Below are 21,647 nucleotides of genomic sequence, written 5' to 3'. Positions count from 1 at the left end.
CAGGCTATAATGGATTTTAGGGCTGTAGTCAACCAAAGAAACATCAGACAACTGAAATTCTACTTATTCTTCAACCAACTGAAGGGTCAACGGGGGGAAAAAATGCATGATTAATTAAATCAGCCACAGGGGACTGATTGCACTCTCTGGTAGCCAAAATGTGTCCTAATTAAAGTCTTTTCTTCCTTTCGTTCCTGATAAGCACCAAAACACAAATTTAGTGCCTGCTGATGGCCACACAGGAGCGTTTAGCAGAAAAATGGTCAGATGTTTCCCTAAGAGGTGGTAGAGACCAAGACAAATTCATGAGATGGACAATAACATGACTCCTGAGCACCTGAAACTACTTTGCTTAAAAAACATTTGAAGACTAAATTAATAATCTGTTAAATTTTTCTTTTTCTTGATTGCCAAAGCAGCTCTACCATGCAGCATACGGATATCAGCTAATATCAAGTCTGGAGTTTCTCTTCTGAGGGAAATTTTGAAGTATCAGCCTTGTCCATCACGGTGCCCCGGTCCAAAGTAAATGCACCCTCCCCATACCTGGCAGCTTCACAAATGAGGCTGCAAATTCCACAAGAGACACTCGGTGGAAAGATTATTATCATAATTGATATTTTTCTCATTATTTAAACAGTCCCTTGACTCTTATGGAGGTCTAGACTTCCAGCTTGTGATTCATCTGTTGAATCATAGAATGATCAGTATGCAACACAAAACACTGAAATGTGAGTCTAAGGAATGTCTGTCTCCAAAGTAAAGTGTGCAGCTTTGCATCACTAAAAAATTAGCAGGTTCAGACTGAATCTCAGATGAGTTAGGCTTTTCATTGTTTTTGTTATCTTTGAAAACTCCCCTGACTTGACGGTTTATTATCTATAATGTGTATGTTCTAATCATTATGAAACCTGCCCAGTTATTTCCTGAAAGACGAGATGTCCCCTTGTCCAGACGAGCAGAGACGGAGGGTGGGGTAAAGGGGTGGGGGGTGGGAGGCAGGGTTGGTAGTCTGTATGTTTTTTTTTAACGGGGCTCAGGCAGAGATGCTTGCTATTCCCTCAAGTGTCTGGAAAGTGTGCCGTTTCCATTACAGTCTGTCTCGTCTCACTGTAGTGGTGGCGATGTTTTTGCATGGAGGCCCGAGGGTAAGGGGCGAGCTCTGTGGCCTTGTGAGTCTAGGCCTCAGCAGTGCGAGGTAAAAGGAGGGAGTGGCTGTGGCCCTCCTAGACACACATGGGTTACATGTGCAGCTTCAAAGACATAGCTGGACGGGCCTGACTGCTGGCAGCCTGTTATCACTGACAGGAAAGCAGGAGGAGGCTGCCAGGGACTGGTTTCAGTCTGGTTAGCTAGATGATTGGGAAATGATAAGTTCAATGTTTTGCTAGTTAGCAGACTGGCTAACAGGCTAGATGCTACATGGTGTGTGTGGATGTTTCCTTTTTTTTTTTTTTTTTTGATAGGCTACAATTTTTCTTTAAACCCACAATAACTTTTTCAAGTTGATACAGCAAACTCGTCCACATCCAAGAGCTGTGGAGCACGGAGCACTATTATAATTTATTTAGAGCCATGTTTTGCCCACTTCATGATTTTAAGTCCAATATTCAATCTCCTCTCAGCTGTTTTTGGTCGGTCTTCCTTTTGATGCCTATCAGGAAGTTTCTGACAACTTTCTTCACCAAAATAAGCTGCCTGCTGCAGCAACAACCAGCTGAAACTCACTTTAAACATCCATAAAGCTGAGCTCCAGATTCTGGTGATAATTTAACTTTTTGTCGATCATTACAAGTGACCCCTTTCATATTCTCGCCAGGGTTAACATTACTCAGTGTATGCCAGCTTTTTGGCAGACAGAACTTATCACCGGCCAAAATGTCTGCTGGGGAATATGCCAAATATATCATATAAAATATGAAATATATGTGATTATTTTCCGTTCAAGTATTGAAGTTTGCTGCAGGCAGCACATAGAGCCGAATTAAACAGTGACATGCAAGAATGACATTAATTGGCACGTCTGGCTGATTGGCGTTATCCACAGTACTGAAAGGAGTGTTGAGGGATTTAATTCTGGCATGTTTTGTTATTTATTTTGACATCCTCTATGCGTCGGGATAAGAAAAGAATAAAGACATTAAACTGACAGACGGAGAGATGAACTGACAGTTGTGTAATACTCCTGTGGACAGGTATAGTAGACTAATGTAATGGAAACTTGCCATAGTAGGAACAGTGGTTAAATTACCTTTTATTTGGCTCTTTAAAATGTATTTGGTTCAATATGGCAGGAACTCTGAAATATTAACAGCCATATTCGCTGTCAAAAAAAATCTAATAACGTTGTCATCAGATACATCATAAAAATCCATTACAGTTGCTTAAAGTGAACAATCAGCCGTCAAGATATGGTGTAGTGTGAATCATCTTCATCATCCTCCAGCAGCTGTGGCCTACAGTGATGACATCAGTACTAAGTCTTAATATGCCGGACCAATGGAGACTGACACACAGCCAACAGACCATCTCAGCGTAAAAGTCTAATGATGTAGTTAAGGCAACTTGTCAGTCATTGTAAGGGCAAAAATAATCAACTGCAGTAAAACTGACTGGACAGAAAACAGGTACAGGTAACTAACTTTAATCCTCCAACTAAAACGAACGGACAAAGTGGAACCACCTGCTGCTTTATTGACTGAGAGCAGAACTGTCAAATGGTTTTGTCCTAATAGTGTATCTAAAAGAAATACTAAATATTTCATGAGTTCAGTAACTTGTGTCTGCTGTTGGGAAACAGATTCTACAGTACATTTCAGTTATATAACTATTAAGCTCAATTTGCACCAATGACAGTTGCTTTTATTATCTTTCCTGGCATTTCACAACCGTGAAGCAAAAACCTTGTGTTTTGTCACACTATCAAAGAACATGAAAGGTGTGTTCAATGACCCTGATTAAGTGCTAAAATACTCATGAAGTACAGACTGTCCTTGTTGGGTTCAGCAGATGTGGCGTTCAATTCTTGCCAATGGTACAGGAGTAATTCCATTTTCTGATGAACTCGCAACCGTTCTGTTCTGCAGAGAGGGGTAGAGAAGTGGTGCATTTAAGATAACTAACCAAAAGAAAGTTTTGATTTTGTCAGTGCAGTTTCTGATATGGTTCTTGCTCACTCCTTAATAACATCTGATGCACAGCTCTGCATATCTTATTGTAAAATATTACAAATACTGGTATTGTAATTCAGATAAATGGTTATGACTTTACAGGACCAACAGACAGGTGCAGTCATTCACTAAACGCTTCATGATTAAGTGTATGTGTAAGTGCTGGTTACACTGTGTCACTGAGGTTATTTAATGGGTTGCTCAGAAGACGGATGAGTTGTTGAATTTGGCCCGCGGTACCTTCAGAAGACCAAACAATAATGTATAGTGTCTTATAACCTCCCTCGTGACACCAGAGACAGCTGAAGTTGCTTCCACAACCCTGGGTCTGCACTTCTGTCTTCCTTAATTGCTCCTAAATTAACTTCAGAAGTAGGTATTGATTCTGAGAGTTGATTTTTGCTAGCTTTAGACAGGCTTCTGTGAAGATAGGATGCCAAATTGTGTCAGCAAGCGAACAAAGCAATCCTCAAAAACCATGCTGTGTGTCATGCAAAGAGTATCAGCTGTTGTGCAACTGAAAAAACAAGATATTCATTGTTAATATTCACAGTGAAAGCTACAGTGGCTACCTGGAAACATACCTGACAAGAGCTGCAACTAACGATTATTTTCTCAGTTAATCGGTTAGTTGTTTGGTCTGTAAAATGTCAGAAAATGTCAATCAGATGAAATCCTCAAATGATATTTGTCCACAACCCAAAGATATTCAGTTTACCATCATAAAGGAGAAAGGAAACCAGAAAATATTTACATTAAAGAAGCTTAAATTAAAGATTTTGTTATTAAAAAAAATGATCAAAATAGTTTGTGATTAATTGATAAGCAATTTATCATTGCAGGTCTACCTGACACATAACAGAGGTTTACCTGTCTGCAGATGATGCTATTTTTAAAAGTAAAAAATGATCCGGTCATCTTGGCTTTTCTCAGATTTGTGTGCTTCTCTGTGCACGAGGCCTGCTCAATTCTTCTAACACATCATCATGCAAAGTTCGCTACCTCACTGCTAAATCCCTGCAGGATGGTTAATTCCACATGGTTTCTTCTATTATACTTTTAAGTGAGATCCCTGGATCCAGCCCTGCTGGTTAACATTAGCACCTGACCTCTTGTTTCATACTGAAAGGAGGAAAAAAAAAATCTTTCTGGGAAAGCCCTTCATTAACGTTTATGGGAAACCTTTTGGCCCATCTTGTTTTTTTTCCCTTTCAACATTAAAACACAGTCCTTTTCCTCATTTTTCCATACCAGCCCCTCCCATACATCTAACTTCACATGGCTGTTTTGGGAAATCCCTCATAATGGGCAGTTAGTCTGTACTTTGCCTGGCAAACTCCGCTTTTTCCCCTTTGGGAACACATCCATTGCATTCTTTGGAAATCGTGGGTGTAACCGTGTGGTATGATGGTGTTTTCTTTCTGCAGAGCGCACTCTGTTTCCATGCTGTTTTTAGTATTCTGGACAGAGCAATGCTGCTGGAACACCTCAACAATGAAAAGAATGCAGATATGAGAAGACATAAACAGATTTTTTTTTTTACAATCCAGACAGTATGCATGGCATCAAAAGGTGGTCAGACGCTGCGGTTATACAAGCTCACAGCCAACTCGGGGTTTGCATTTTTCCGCAGATATCCAGAATGTCAACAGCTTGAACAAAAACAGTATCAGAGCACATGGCGAGAGGAATTTTTGAGGAAACACAGTCCTCCCTTCCAGTGAGGTCAAAATTCTCTGACTCTGACTCCCCTTATCCCCCCCCTCACTTGTGTGGCTTTCCTGACCTTTTAGCCGGGGGTTCCTCTGTGTCTGAGCGAGCCAGCACCATACACTAAGAGGACTCCCTGCGTGGGAGGGAAGAGAGCGCAAGAGAAGGGGAAGCCTTCAACAAGAACTTCGTCTTAACGTGACTCATGCAAAACTCTCCGCCTCCCTTCTCGATCCTTCTTGTGACTCTGTTCTCCGTGCTTTACACTGCACTCGGAGCACCAAACGTATCGTTCTCCTCCCCTGGAAAAGGCCATGGTAGGTCAGGCTCCGGTCCACATAAATTCAGACAACCCTTCGCCGAGTTTGTTTGGTCGGACATTCTGTTCTGTGGCACACCTTGGGCCTCATAAATGTTGAAACAGCTTAAATATGTGGGAGCTCTGGGTATTTTTACTTTGGCTTTCCAGGGGCCTCAACCCGTGGAACAAAAACAAACACAATGGGGATTCCTACTCAAATCATCTCAATTGAATCATCGTCTGGTACACGTGAGACGGGTGCCAAGTTTTGATTCTGTAGGGGTAATAAGAGTCGGTTAACCACAGCACTCGGAAAGCCTGACAGGTTATGGGAAATGACTTCTGGTGACAGTTGTCAGGCATTCCACTTTCCGTTCAACTGTTAGTTGCCTTTTCAGTCCTAAACCATATGTACTTCCACAAAACCTCACTGGCAGATGTCTGCTGAAGCGTATTACCATCTTACATCAGTTTATCTGTTTCCAAATGTCATTCAGTACAGTCCAATTAAATTTTTCAGCAACAGCTTCTAGAAATCAGGCAGCCTGCTCCTTCTTTCCAACTCGTCAAAGGATCAAAGCAGTGTGTTTTCAAGCTTTAGTTCCTTTTAAAAGGTTGTTTCAACATTTTTTAAATATTTTTGGCGAAATAATTGACATTAAAATGAAATTTTAAAAAAAAGTTTCAATTGAAAAATCGTTATTTACATTTTCAAATTTTTCTTTGAAAAAATAGTCACATGTCGTCATGTGTCGTCTTTTAAGTATTGCATGCATCGCTGCTTCTGCCTTTCTATCCAATTTTTAAAATGCAAAGCTTATTTAAGTCAGTTTTTGATTTACAAATGAAATCATGATACCCCTTATTATTAGAGGTACACAGGCTGCAGTCTCTTGGGTGAAAGTCCCGTATTAGTTTGACCCATCCATCTGCCCCACCACCTCTAATTGTAGACTTTCTTGCTCGAGTGGAGCGGAGTGAGAACAGGCTGGATAGTTCTGGTTTTATTCACCCAGGTCAGGTGCCGTCGTCTGAAGTTTCTGTCACCACACTAACGCAATAGAGATTAATGGAATTTTTGAACGCTTTGCAGCATTTAAAAATGTCATTTTAAAAATGCAGCTCGTCTTCCCAGAAAGTCCCCGCTGCTCCAGACAGTCCATTTGTTCCAAAGAAAATAATAATCTCCATCAACCAGGACATTATGTATACTCCTGCAAATCATCAAACTGTTGTAGATGTTTTAATGTTTTTCTGACTTTCCAGACAACCTTTGTCTTTCATTTATTTCTGTACAGTGTGAAAATCAATTAAGACACATTAACAGGTGATTGTAAAAGGCTTAACCTTTATTATCTCATTATCATTGTTATTTGAACAAAAACAAAGGCAGACTTTGTTTAAAAAATGATTACACAACACAAGCATGTTTCAATTAATTTCCCCTTGTATTATATTTTAGATACTATAGACACTACAGGCGTATATGACTTTGTGCTCACACAGACTTTATACTTACACTGTAGCACATGGAGTGATTGACAGCGTGCTCACCTTGAACTCCCGGTCTTGTCACCCTTTACTAGAGATGTGTGTGGTCCTGTGTCTGTCGACTGTGGTGGAAAATCTGAAAATAAAAATGGACACAGTGACTAAAACTGTCCTTGTGGTGTTGAAATAGAGCTTTGCAAAGGATTAGTACACAGTCACACAGAGTGTAAAGGTAACTGATAATGAATCAAGAATGTGCATCAGTTTTATAGGGTAAAGAAAATGCAAGTCAGATGTCCTTCAAGTGCTCGTCAGAGGAGTCAGGATATGTTTGTCCTTTGCAAAGAAGAAAAGCTGTGTGTTCAAGGATGAGTAACATTTAGTGTCTGACAGATAAAATCTGATGAGAAGAAACTTTGAGGAACAAAATACAAAGTTCAGCATATAATTTTCGCACTACACGACCCAGGTAGGCCAAAGGTGACAGCGACTAGGGTTTCCCCACTCAGGTTTCCTTTGAGGAAAGAGGGGAAGAGGAACGGACATAAAGTTTCTGTTCTCTGTATGTTCTCAACACGGACAGTTCAGTACTTACTGTTCTGCACTTGCTGTAATATTGAATTATGACTTTCTACTGATTTAGCTATTAGTGTTTTATTGCTTTGAATAATAACATCAGGTGAACGGCTGAAGTATAAATATCAATTCATCAGAGAGGAGCTTAGGAGCTTTATAGCCCTTCTTAAAATTATGGAGGAGGTTGGAACAACCTTTAACCAAGCTCGCTCTCGCAGTGCGTACATTAGACCTACAGTTTTTGGAATATTTCACTTCTTCTCCAATTGATGTCACACAGCACAGGAAACCTTAGTCATAAAAGCATTTTATTAGCGTTGCTTGTCGATGGTATTTAGCAGAACGACCCGGAGGGCATGCAAGCTTTTCGTCTTGAGTAACAACAGCCGCCGATGACGTCCAATCAGTCTGCATTGCAGCAATGCTTTTAGAGGTTGCCAAGTGATTTTTTTTTCCTAAAAAGATGCAAAAGTTTTTGCAAATTATTTAATCTTACTTTTATTAACGTCCAAACTTTTATGTAATTGAGGTTGTGCATAACAAATAACTGGGCAAAAGTTGCAGTCGACTGTTTCAAACGCTATGTGAAAAAAACAAGAAAACAAGTGACTCGTTTGTACTGATGTGTGTACGAGTCAGAACACCGAGTCTCGTGTGTCATAGCTAAACTTTGGCTGGACATCCAGGACACAGATGATGATTGTAACAGATAGCAGAGGGTGGGAATTATTACTGCATTTCAGGGCTATCGACAAAATGGAATTTAAAATAAATGAACAAATGTCATTAGCTGTGCAGCAACTAGGTGGATCAGGCTATCTGAACCTTTCAGGTGTTAAATGTTGTACATGCAGAGATTCCTCTGGATTCTCTGAATCTTTGAATCATATTATGAATTGTAGATGATGAAATCCCTGAATACCTCGCAGTTCTGTGTTGAGAAACGTTGTTCTTAAACTGGACTCTTTGCACCATGCACTTTTCCGCAAAGCGGTGAACTCTGTCTCATACCTGCACATGAACGTCTGAGCCTTTCCAGGACGCCCCTTTACTTCCCAATTGTGGTACTACAACCCATCACCAATTAACCTGTTTACCTGTTGAGCATTACACAACTATCCCAGCATTTGGTTGCGCCGGTCCCAACTTTTTTTGAAACATGTTGCAGGCATCAAATTCAATATGAGTGTATATTTACAAAAATCTTTATCATTAAATTGAAAACAAGTTGAAATGTATTTGCAAATCATTACATTCTGTTTTTGTTTTCGTTCACAACTTTTTTGGAACTGAGGAGTGTAGTATGTTGTAAATTGAGTGGCATCTTTGCGTTGTTGGATATGAAGATGTTGTTTTTGTTTTCTTTTAATCAGATCCAGGGAAGCTAGCTAGAGAAGGGTGAACTGTAATTCTCCATGAGGTAGGTGTGAGTTTATTAGCTTTTCCCCCTTGTTTGGGTATAGAGGTCCAGTCTGCGGGGGTCAAACCCAATAAACACGGGGGACTCGGTGCCAAGTGGAGATGTATTTACTGAAGCCCCCTCTGTTTTTCCCCATGGTGGAGGCTCACGTCCATTCGTAACCAGCAGCCTCCATCCCTCTGCGTTCCAGCAGTTCCTAGCCCGCAGCTCTCCTGTATTTGTGGAGCCGTCACAGTGAGAGGTACGCAGCAGACACATTCTTTACAGCCCCGCTGATTGGAGGGAGCACTTTATTTGCTCTGGGACAGACTTTGGACTTGTCAAACAGACTCATATTTCTGTTTATTTTTGCAGTGCACGGCTCTGCTTGGGTGTCTCTCTGTGGGAGTGTGCACAAGGTGTTACAGTACAAGATGTTACATTTGTCACTCCACCCCTATTGATAAAGTTTCTCAACATTTAATTTATTGCATATTTTACAGTTACATCCAATTCCTGCGGTATGTGCTGTCCTGCTTAAAAATGTGCAGGGCCTCTTTCCAGATAGTGGCTAATCCCAGAGGTTAAGAGTGTTATCTAACAGTGATTCTACAAGCCTTATTCAACAAAGGACTCCCTAATCTGTTATCATTTCTCAGAACCTCTGTAGTCACAATGCTGATCTGTAACACACCACAAATCTTTCAGGATGGGTTAAGAGGTTTATGATCATCGTAGCTTTAAAATCCATTTGGAAAATGGGACCTGGATCCTTGGAGCTTCAGTCTAATGGACACCGAGAGGCTGTCGGTTAACTGTTTCCAACAAAAATTACGAAGTCCTGCTTCTGTCCCAGGATCCAAGTTGACACCCATGTTCATTAAAGGTTTAATGATGAGATGTAATTCTGCTATTCTCTTTCAGTTTCAATTTTCTATCTAAAAATAATAAAAATGCATAATGAACAAGAGCATAATAGAAAAGTAATTACGGAGAAGTCTTTGTTTCTGTTTAGCAATTCTCCACACAGGCAGTCATCCACACTTTCATGTGTAATTACACAAGAGGTGCAGCAGCTTTCACAGCTCTCCAAAATGCAATTACCTCTCACACACCATGTGCTTTTACAAAGCTGAAGACAGCCCATTTAACAATCAGAGGCATAATGCCCTGCACTTTCACTTCACGTCTCACTCTCTTTTCAAATGATTTGTGTAATCCTGCTATCTCCCACCATTCAGACGGCCTGTAAATGTGTCCAAGCAGGACTAAAGTGTGGCATTTTCCTCCTTGGAGCCCTGATATCCTGGGAGCCCCAAGTGAAAGCAGTCTGGCAGTGCACCGAGTTTGGCTGAAACAGCTCTTTTACGGAGGCAGGCTGCCAGATCCTTGTGGTCTGTGTGGTGCAAGGGTCTCCAGATCCGCTACTGTTAACTGTGCACGCCTTCTCATTGACCTACTTCTCAACATTTATGTAATCCTAAAGCTGATGGGGAGGGGGGGGGGTGCAAGAGAGGGGGGATGTCATGGCTTGGTTAACCACAGGTATGTTCCAACATACACTAAAGATTTGTTTGGATAATGCAAGGACAGCCCATGGAGGGTTTGTTTTCTCTTGGCTGTGAGTAAATGAGTTGTTGTCATTTCATACTTTCGTTACAGGCTGTGACGGCGCAAACCCTCGCAGTTAGTTCCCTTTAGGAATGTGCCATTTGACCACCATGACAGCATCAAATTGGGCCATTTTTTTCCATGTGTGCACCTACCTGAGTGACTCATGTGTGAGTGCTTTGTCTGATTACTGTTCCCACGAAAAAGGAGGGGAAAATAACCATTAAGCACTGATTTCTGATAACAGAACACACTTTGAAATTCATATTTTCCCTGTGTTCATCCTCTTTGTGTCCCGTGTGCGTGCATGTGTGTGTGCAATGGAGTGTAAGAGGTGTATGAGTGTAACAATAGCCCTTTCAGAGCCCCATTACAGCTTCTGTAGAGTTTCTTCTCCCTCATGGCTGCCATTTATTCAGGCCTTCAGGCGCTCTTTCTAAAGAAGCACTCAGTGAAACCGCTGCCCGTGGCAAACTTTTGACAAATCTATAATTGAGCCATTTAATCGCACTTACTCCTCTCAGCAAAGAAAGGAAATCATCCCTCTGTTTCCTCCATGACGTCAGAGATTTAATACCTGAAAGGTTCAGATAGCTTATCAACATAGTTGTTGCATAGCTAATGACATTTGTCCATTTATTTTAAATTCCACTTGGTCGATTGCCCTGAAATGCAGCCATTATTCCCATTCTGCGCTGCATTCGTCTTTGAACTTTCCTCTGCGTTTGGCCTCTGCTATCTGTTACGATCATCATCTGTGTCCTGGATGTCCAGCCAAAGTTTAGCTATGACGCACGAGACTCCGTGTTCTAACTGGTGCCCACATGTCAATACAAACAAGTCACTTATTTCCTTCTGTTTTTGCACACAGCGCTTGAAACGGTCGACTGCAGCTTTTGACCGTTTGTTTATTATGTACAACCTCAATTACATAAAAGTTTGGACGTTGCGTGAAACGTGAATAAAAACAGAATTAAATGATTTGCAAAAACTTTTCGACTTGTATTCAGTTGAATACAGTGCAAAGACAAGGTATTTAATATTTAAACAGACACACTTTATTGCTTTTTTGTAAATATACACTCATTCTGAATTTGATTCCTGCAACACATTTCAGAAAAGTTGGGCCAAGGCAACAAAAGACTCTGAAACTTGTGTACTGCTCAAAAAAACACCTGCTTGGATCATTCAGCGGATAAACACTTTAACTGGTAGCAGGTGATAGTATCATGATTGGGTATTAAAGGGACATCCTCAAAAGTCTCTGCTGTTCACAAGCATGGATGGGGTGAGGATCACCACTTTGGGCAAGGGGCAAGGCTGAAAACCAACATTTGAATGGCAGTGACTTTTGACCCCTCAGGCTGCACTGCATTAAAAACCCATATCTGTCTGCTAACTTCAAAAGCCAACATCTGTCATAGAGGTGTGTTAGTGCCCATGACATGGCTAATTTGCACATTTGTGAAGGCCTTACTAATGCTGAAATGCACATACATGTTTTGGAGCAACATGTGCTGCCATCTAGACGATGCATTTTTCCAAGACGTCCCTTCTTATTTCAGCAAGACAAGGCCGAGACACAGTCTGCCTGTGTTACAGCAGCATGGCTTCATAGTAGAAGAGTTCAGGCACTAGACTGGCCTGTCTGCAATCCAGACCTGTGTCCCACTGAAAATTTTTGGTGCATTATGAAGCTCAAATTACGACAACAGTGACCCTGGACTATTGAGCAAGAGAAAGTCCTCTTTGTTGTCTTAACCAACCCAACTGTCTATTATTGGGTGCCATTCATTTATTGTACTTTATAAATCCACAAGCTGCTGCTGATAACTGTCATTTAAAGAGGTTAACCTCTTTGCATGTGAGGCGTAGAAGAATGCTGTATCCCCATTATGTCGGAGCGTGGGACTCTGTTGCCTGGTGTAGGGAGGCTAGGATGACCGTCAGGAATGCTATTGTTTTGTACTCCATGCCCTCTCCAAATGCACCGTGCTCTATCAGACTGATGGTCCTTTTTAGCAGAATGCGATATCCACGGGTACCAGGGGCGAGAGAAGGGAGAAGGGGTCCATAAAAAGCCCCAAATAAAAGGCTGTTCTCTCTGCTCCATCTCCCCTGTCCTGTGCTGGAACGGCAGGAATGTGGCAGGCAGACCGGCTGGATCTCAGAGCCTTCAGCCCCTAATGAATTTTAAAAGGCCTTTTTCATTCAAAGCAGGGTGCTGGCTAACAGCGTGTCGCCTGGCCAAGCACTCGGGGTAGGGGGGGAGGTGGGGGACGAAGAGAGGAGTAGAGAGGGAGAGGAGGCGCTGGCAAAGTGAGTTGGCACCTTGGCTGGGTGGGGTATTGGATGTCCCCTCACAGTGAGAGATAATAGGCCACTCTGCATGAGAAGCCACTGTAGGAGCATTCTTGACCCTGCCACGAGGGTCTGAGGAGAATAGAGGGAATGTGAGAGACAAAGAAAGAAAGAAGGACAGAGAGAAGAAAGACACTAAAGATGGGGTCAAAAATGATCCTCCTTTTTTTCAATGAAACTTGTATCATCTGCACCTGTTCAAGGAATGGTTTGGTTTTTGGGAAATGTACGTATCAGCTTTCTTGTTTTTATATGAGCTTTCTTGCTTCTCTCATTTCTGTATGCCAAACAAGAATCTACAGCCAACTAGGGCTGTGTATTGGCAGGAATCTGGTGATTCAATATGTTATGATACTGCAAGCAAGGTGATAAAAAGCTTTTTATCTCATCTAATTTTAGGAAAACTGATAGTACAAAGAATTCACCTCCAAATGTATTGAAATCTGTGATTACAAAAAGTTACTTATTTATGCAATCTGAACAGTGAAGATAGAGATCACTGTCGGAGGTTTGACACAACACAAAATAAACCACTGCCACAAATCTTGGTGTGGATCACAATACAGTTTTTGGAAAATCGATACAGAATCACAAAACATAATATTGCATCACTCAAGTGTACCAATATTTTGTAAAACCCTTACAGCCAGCAGCAGTTAGCTTAGTTTAGAAAAGGGTGAATGTCTAGCAGAGCTAACAGTACAGACATGAGGTTGGTATCAATCTTCTTCTCTAAATATTGCCAAAAAAGTGCGTAAGTCTATTTGCCAAAATGTTGAACCATACCTTGAAAGCCTACCACTTTACTAGGGCCGCCCCAGACTGAAGATTTTCTTAATTGACTAGTGGTCTTTAGTTGAAGCCATTAGTCATTAGTCATTGCACGTTAATGATATTAATTATTTGTTTACACATTTTTGGAGCACAAAGCGAGCTGCATGTTAAATGCTACAGCAGAAACAGTAATGACACTGAATGTGTCTGAATAAACAGCAAGGACACTGGACATTTTGTTAATTTATTTCAACATTGTGTAACTTTCTTGTCAGAATCTGTTAACCAGGAACAGGAGAAAAGCCCCAAATGCAGAATGCAACATGAGTGGTTTAATTTAAAAGTTTTATAAAGAAAATCAAACACAAAACTTACAGAGATGACAAAGGTGAAACAAAGGTAACCCAAAAAAATCAACAGAGGAGACACAAAAATCAGTGCAGGAAATGTAATAATCCAAAGGAAACCATGCAAGGAAAACACAGAAAGCAAAAAATCCACAAGAAAACAGTAGAAGTACAGACAAACTAAGGGAAGACACAGGATTAAATACACCAGAGAAGTCGGGGATAATAAGACACAGGTGAGGGCAATCAAGAACACACAAAACTAATCAGCGGACAAAAAGAGCGGGAAAACAGACAAAGACAGGAAGTAAAAGCAACAAAGACACACAAGAGAAGACTAAATTAAACAGGAAGTGACTTTGAAAAACCCAAACCATGACACTTGTTATTCAAAACATGGAAATAAATAACTTTAACTTCATAAAAACAAGTTCTAGCAGATTTAACACGATGGACAGTGTGTACTTTAATTAACTTAGGCACATCACCTCAGTAATGTTACTTTATTTCGTCCCAATCTAATAAGACTTATAACTTAGCTAACTACTGAATGGCAGCTACAGCACAGTTCGTGTTTTGTTTTATTTTTTTTAACTGTGACTAAAGAATAAATGATAACGTGGTCAACAAAGACTCCACTCACCAACTAATGGTTTGGTTGACTATAAGGGTGCAGCCCTACACTTTCCTGTTGATGATAACTGAGTGTTTCTACAAAACATTACTTTCAGTTCGACTGTGTGTTGACCGTATGCCGCCAAGATAATGAGCACTATACCACACGCTAGTAAGATAAGTATAAAGACGTACCTGCCTTAATGATTGATGGACATGAAATTGGTGACTCCACCCCCGCTGATGGATTTATTCCCTCTCAACGCAACATGAATCACATGAGGAAACTGCAGAACATTAACTTCAAGCCTAATCTGCTCTAATTAGCAGTGTATCTGTGGGAAGCTGTTTAGGACTTGCACTGGCATGCTAATAGTTTTTCTACTATACAGCGGCTAACAGCTTTGTCAATCATGATTACAGCACTTAATGTTCTGCCGCAACCTTCAGCAAAACCCATAAACAAGCATTCATTTTATTAGACTGACAGGTGAAAGAAGGCTAAAGAAGACGAGACTTAAATGTCAGTTGCATGCACTGACTGCTTTGTTGTAGAAGCACGCCTGCCTTTCAGCGCAGACGGCTCTCTATTCTTTTAATTATGATAAACATGGCTTTGACTCCAGTTCAGTACAACAGAGAGGGTTACAGGGTTCAGTTACTGTTTGATGTAATGTTACAATGTGCAAGATGTTTGATCCAAATTACTTTGTCATATTCACTGATGCCAAAACATGCTAGTTTTGACATCTCAGAAATGCCTTTTACCTGGGACTTTCCCATGCTGCAGATTTTTTTTCAGTATGGTTTCATTTATCTATTCAGCTGTCATCTTATGGGGAAAATGCTGATGGCAGGGGAGTCAAAGAAAAATGTAAAACAGATTAAAACATGAGTTGTGACATAAAAATAACAGCTTGCGATATCAGTGACTGCATACAGTTCTGTCAGAACAAAAACCTCATTGAATCTTCAAGTGGTTGTGTGAATGAAAGCAGGAAAACTCCTGCCAGCAATGCAGAAGTATTTAGGTTATCTGCTTCACTGATTCGCTGTTTCTGTGTCAGCATGCTAATGGCGGCTTCAAAACGTGCCGTAAACAACATGAAGAATGCAGGCAGGTGGAGGTGTGATGGAGTCAGGAGGGTTTTCTTGGCTTACGTCAGGCAATGCATTGCCAGCTGAGGATTGTTTAAATATCACAGCATATGAGAACATTGTGGCTGCATCCCTTTAGGGTCATTGCAGTCTTCAAATTAATACTTCCAGTACAAACAAGATTTCCTCCAGTATCTCATGCTCAGTCCCAGGATCTCAAATCAGCAGGGCATCATTTGAGATGGGATGCAACAACATGTATTGTTGTGCTTAACCTTTGCAAAAGCTGTGGTGCATTTTTTTGAATCTATGCCAGGTTTAATGTAAACAGTAGAAACAATGGTGATGATAATATGGTTGTGCATCAATCGTAGCTGTGTTTGAGCATGAAGCATCATCAGTTTAAAAACACAGAGTCCTCCTCCCCTCGTCCTGCCACAGTCTTGCGTGTTGCATCCTTTCAGTTCAGAGTACAATCTGCCTGTCAAGTACAACAGCTTGATCTGGTCTGTATGGGATGTGCCACAGGAGTCTCTGGTCTCCTATTGCTTGGCCAGGCGGATTACCATTTTGTCTGTTTTATTTTCCTGCCCGGATGTTAGTCGGGAGCAGCCTTAAGTCCAAGCTGTTGCATGGCTGTCATGCTTGTTCCCCTCCTCCTGCCTACAAGTGTATTTCGGTCATAGGTGAAACACGTTTTTAGCAATAAAACCAAAGGAGCTAACAGCCACTGCATCTACACATGCAGCCATTGCCCAGTCTCCAGGAAATCATAAACGCTGGACCTGTAAATCCAGCTGAGCTCACGCTTACCTGTCCGACTTTTGGTGTTGGCACAGGCCCAAACCTAGCTGGGCCTAAGCTGATTCTCAGCAACTGTTCCAAGTCTGCACACACAAAACCTAGCCAAATGTGGAAGCCATGTATGAGTCAGAGCCAGCTGACAGTCCAAGGACGCAGCTGAGTGTGTCACTCTCAGCCGCAGGTGGTCGGACTTAAATTACCAATATATGGTGGTGGTGATGTACAATGCAAATTTAAGTTATTGGAAATGAGACTGGATGACACTGCCACTTGGCTCTAAAGCCACAGACTGATTTGATTGAGCATTTTAGTTGTGTAATTACTCTAGTTTTTCTTGCAGGATTTGGGCAGCAGCCTTTGTTTATTTACACTAAGTGATGAATTACAGCAAGTCTGTGATTTATCTTTGTGTAGTCCAGCATATGTCTGACCATTCACAAACTGTATACACAAGACCATTACATCACCCAGTGTAAACTCAGTCTTCTCCTCAGTCTGCACCAAGGCTGGATTGCAGTAAATTTACGCCAGCTAAATCATGGTTTAATTTTAATTTATGTTGCATCAAACCGAAACATTTTAAAAGCAGTTTAAGAGGATTTAAGATTTGAATTTAAGTTGTTACTCTAAACCTAGATTAAATTTAAAGGTGTTGCACCAAACTTTAAACTCCAGTATTAACTTTAAACTTAGCCTTGAGGAGGTTTAACTTTAAAAGGAAACTTTTAAAATAGCTGCCTTTTTTTTAGACTGATTGAGCAAAATAATCCTCTGCTGAGACATCATGAGTAAGCTAACCATCTTTTTAAATATAGCTGCCAAACAATTTAACTTTTTTATCATTTCTCTTACTCTATTTACTTTGTTTTTCATGACCAAAGTTGGGTATCTTGAACTGATAGTAATTTTGAATTGTGCAACAGAGCCCGTCTTAACGTTAAATCAGGATTTACTCATCTTAAACTTGACTACTTTACTAACTCTGATTAGACCTAATCTTAGATTAAAGGTAGAATCATTTGGTTTTGTCCAAATGGTCATGAAATACACCAGGATGTCAAAACCAATGTTTTGGGTTGGTGAAATGTTCCAAGCAATGATGGACTAATTGATGTTCTCGACCACACAGGCCCAGCAGAGAGAGCAGATATTGCACTGTTGTCTATGTAAAGGGGCCATTAAGTTTCACATGGTGAGGGTTGGGGGGGGGGGTGGGGTCACATCACCTCCAGTGATGTCAGAGGAAATGCCAGAAGGGTGAAGTAAAGAGCTGCTTCATGTGGTCCTGCAGATTCCTGGGCAGACGACCACTGTGATAGTGGAGGCTCCAGTGTGCTGCAGATAGAAGAGGAGAGGAAGAAGCAGCTGATAATGATGGTGGAGACACAGCACAGTGTGTGTGTGTGTGTACTGTGTGTGGCCTTGTTGTGAAGGTGTTTTTTAATTATATACCTTGTGATCTTGGTATTAAATATTACGTGGCTGCTCTCTTTGTTGTGCAAATCTGGCCTCGCTGATGGGCACAGACATGCAGAGAAGGTCTTTGTTAATACATTAAATATTTGAACTGACTGAGGTTTCCTCACCGACGATGAATCAGTCATAGAGCGGGAATGGCTTTGCTGGGACGAGCCGGGACTCCACAGCAATGGCACACAAAGACAACACATAACAAACATCAAACGCATAAATTCTCTCTAAACCATCTGGATTGTTTACTTCCTCAGTATCTGACTCAAGCTTTTATTTACCATCCAACATATCTCGAAACCTAGCTAAATGAAAAGCAGAGGGTTGCCTTGGCGATGACTTTGCACGAACAAAAATGAGAGGGATTAACTGCTACCTATATTTAATATGCTGCACGCTGCTGCTGTCAAGCTTTTAAGAAACCACTAATAAATTTGTGAAACCAGTTTCTTGGAAGGACGCTATGTTCTGCCTGGTTAACTGAAGCAGAAAGATGAGCAGAACGCCTGTTGTGAGGATGAAACATGGAAGAGGAAAGTTAAATTACTCTGTGGGATTTCACTGTCTTACTTATGGAGAATGAATAGTTGGGGAAAGTGGGTCAGAAGGCCATTTAAAGAAAAAGTCATCAAAACAAACCACTGGAAAAGAAAAAAACAACATAGTAGCATGTTGTTATTGAATATACACTTAGTTGCCAGTTTATTAGGTACAGCTAAATTAAAGAAATGCATTCCAGTACAACAGTTCTGTAATAAATCCTCCCTCACAAAGGCTATAATAGTCAGTTTTTGTTCAAACTTTTTAAGTTGTCTTGATTCAACTTTATGTTCTTCATCTGTATTGCATTATACGGAACAATTCTTCAGTTATTTAGCCTGCCCTCTTCGATATAAGTGAGTCAAATCAAGTCAGTTTTATGAATATAGTGCCATATCAAAACAGCAGTTCTCAGGCCACTGTTTACATAGAGCAGCTCTAGACCTTTTTCTTTATAATATTATTTCCAAGACCCAGCAGTTCCCGCCATGAGCAAGCACTTGGCAACAACAGCGAGGAAAAACTCCCATTTAACAAGCAGAAACTTCGGGCAGCATTGGGTTCTGGGTGGGCAGCCGTCTGCCTCAGCTGGCTGGGTCGAGAGTGGGTTGAACAAAATAATAGAAGCATTTGTCAGTTTAGTAATATAATAATAAACTGTATTTATGTAGAACCTTTCAAAACACAGTTAAAAGTAAAAACTCAGCCAGGATGGGTGAGATGTGATCAGGCTCATGCAATACAATTCAGCTGCAGTGTCCAAATAGACCATACAGCTGAAGGCAGAGTTTATTTCAGGACTGTACTAGTTTTAACAGAAAATACTAATCAACTTTCACCAGTTTTTATGTCACATGTACAATAACAGTAGGAACTGGAGGTAACAGCAAATGCAGTTTAATGCTACAGATCACAGAATTCTAGGTGCAGCAGAACAAACTATTTTGTTTTCAATAAAGAAGTCAGACAATAATTGACCTTCTTCCATTATTCTGTGATGATCTTTATCCAGCTGCTCATCAGCTGATCATATATATGTTTCGAATACGTTAGGAAACTGAAGGACATCTTGTTTTGCAGACACGATTGCAGTACAGCTAATGTCACTGACAATGACATTCCATTTCCTGTGACTACTTCAAAATAAAAGTCAACTCATGTTCCACCAGCTCAGTGGTTTGAATGAGACGCAGCAGCAGTAGGAGTTGTTCAGTTTGCATTAGTAGTAACTTAATAGCATTTTTTCTGGGAATGTTTGCTGGTTTGTAATGGTGCAAATATAAAAGCATTGCAATACTTTCATCAGTGGCCATTCTGCAGCCAGTTGATTATTATTTCTGTGTGTATTTGTGCATGAATGCATGTGGGTGCAGAGAAAGGACATTTGTGTATTCATGCGCGCACATGCAGTCCTTCATTGTGCTATCTGGGAAGTGCATGGCAGTCTACCTGCATGACCTCATGGTTCAGGCCTCCACAAATGAGGAGAAGCAGAAGCATTGTGTTGGCCAAAAAGCACAGTGAGCAGGCTGAGGTCATAGTGAGATAGGGCTTGTGGAAACACTGATGCTCTCGCTAACATGACTGGCCTTGGAAACTACCCCCGCAGGAACCCCAAAAACAGGACAGTAAAATCACACTGGGCGGTCAGACAGGAGCGCAGACCGGCCGAAGTTCAGCCAAGAAAAGACCTGCTCTTTCCTCAGGTTTCCACTCCAGCAGAGAGGACATGCAGGTGAAATGTGGATTTCCATCCAGGGAATGGATTATATAATATATGCTAATGTTATCCGCGTGGCAGCCGTCCTTTCACTTCCTTCCCATAAATATATAAAAGTCAGATGACCCAGAACATGAGGACAGGAAGAGGCTTTTTTAGAGTTTGTGTTCGTCCTTCAGCGTACCTATTTTCCGCAGCCACTGCCTTGTAAAAAATTTTAACATACTTCCTCCAAAATGACATCATTTCATGGTTCATTAAGATGATGTCATTGCAACCTGTCGGAGGGAAAAGGTTTTGTTTCCTTGTGCTCAATCTGAAGAACCTGGGTACTGTGTATTACAGTGCCTTGCAAAATTCCAGTGAAAATCCTCAAACTGATTTTCATCATCTTGTTTACAGATGTCTGATTAGAACTGGGCCGTATCGTAATATTCCTGAAGATAGGAAATGCTGATGGTTCGGACCGTTTGGTGGTGTGGATTACTGTACGTCATTATGGTTCAGTCTTTTGTTTAATATCAGCAGATGTTTTAAGTGTATTTCTGTTTGTGTTGTTTGTTCCAGACGGAGGTCATGAAAGGAGCTCTGAAGAATCTGAACCTGAACATCGTGGAAATGACTGACGAGAACGCCACGCTAGATGGAGGAGATGTGCTTTTTACAGGTAAACTGTGTCCCCTTAATGTGCTTTGTTGAAAATTTCTAGACCCATTAAACCAATCAAACAACAGCCTGAGGCCATCCACATTTGGAAGAATTTCAAAAACAGAGCTCCTGCTCTCCCCAGAGGGCTAGCTCCTATGAATTCACACAAATTATATCACATAGTTGCAGAAAATAGCTGTCAAGAGCTCTCAAAGCTCTGAAAGCCATTCAATCCACTGTTTCACTGGAGTTAGGGATGTCCAAGTCCAAGGTCCAGCATAAAATGGAGGTTCTTTAACATTTTCCAGTATCCAGGTTCGCTTTAATTTTGTGCTGTTTGTCCAGTTGTTATGTTAGCAATGAAATACGAAGATGAGGGTGAGACAGTAAAGCCTCGGCTTTAGAGGTGGAACCGTGTCGTCTTTGTGCGTTTGTTCTGGGTGCAAATGTGACACATGCAGTCTAAACTTTAGGACTGTGGAGTTTGATATTGACTTTGATATTGTTATGAAATTCATCCTCAGGTTTTATCCTCTGCACTGCATTACTGACCTAAACTGCAAGTCAAATCCTAAAATACAGTTTGGCTAAAACAGTGTTTGAGTTGTGGGGGGGGACCAGTGTGTCAGGATGCTGTAGTTTCTGACAGCTGATATTAAAGATGACTTAGGACCAATTATTTCACTGATTGATCGTTTACTTTTCAGTTTCAATAAGGAAACTAATATATTACCTTATATCAGTGATTCCCAAAGTGTGGACTGCGCTACAGGTGTGTCATGAGGTCATTCAAAATAAACATTTTTCAGTTTCAGTTTTGTAAATTTAAAATGAAGCTTTAAATCTTAGACGCCTGATCTCAATCATAATCTACAACAAGAAAGAATCTTTATTTAGCATTCATCAAGAAAGTTGCTTCACTGTTGATAACAGCTCTCAGTACAAAACAGCATACTGGTGATTTTGATATTCTTGCAGCTTGTAAAAATGTGAACTGTAAATAGTTGACTGT

The 21,647-nt window shown here is 40.9% G+C and overlaps 1 protein-coding gene across 3 annotated transcripts in view; it reads left to right on the top strand.

Annotated features, from left to right (window-relative positions):
• Window positions 1-21,647, top strand: part of ddah1 (dimethylarginine dimethylaminohydrolase 1) — a 105,376-nt gene that overhangs the window by 55,225 nt on the left and 28,504 nt on the right. For all 3 annotated transcript variants that reach the window (XM_084723720.1, XM_084723719.1, XM_084723718.1), the window contains one exon: window positions 20,555-20,654. In XM_084723720.1, the coding sequence (XP_084579846.1) occupies window positions 20,555-20,654 (100 nt within the window). The remainder of the gene's footprint in view (window positions 1-20,554; window positions 20,655-21,647) is intronic.

Source organism: Lutjanus erythropterus, chromosome 7 (assembly GCF_056507025.1).
Source record: "Lutjanus erythropterus isolate fLutEry1 chromosome 7, fLutEry1.hap2, whole genome shotgun sequence".
In the NCBI taxonomy this organism is placed as follows: domain Eukaryota; kingdom Metazoa; phylum Chordata; class Actinopteri; order Lutjaniformes; family Lutjanidae; genus Lutjanus; species Lutjanus erythropterus.
Note: the sequence above shows the minus strand (reverse complement) of the source record. Positions and strands in the feature narration are given on the sequence as shown.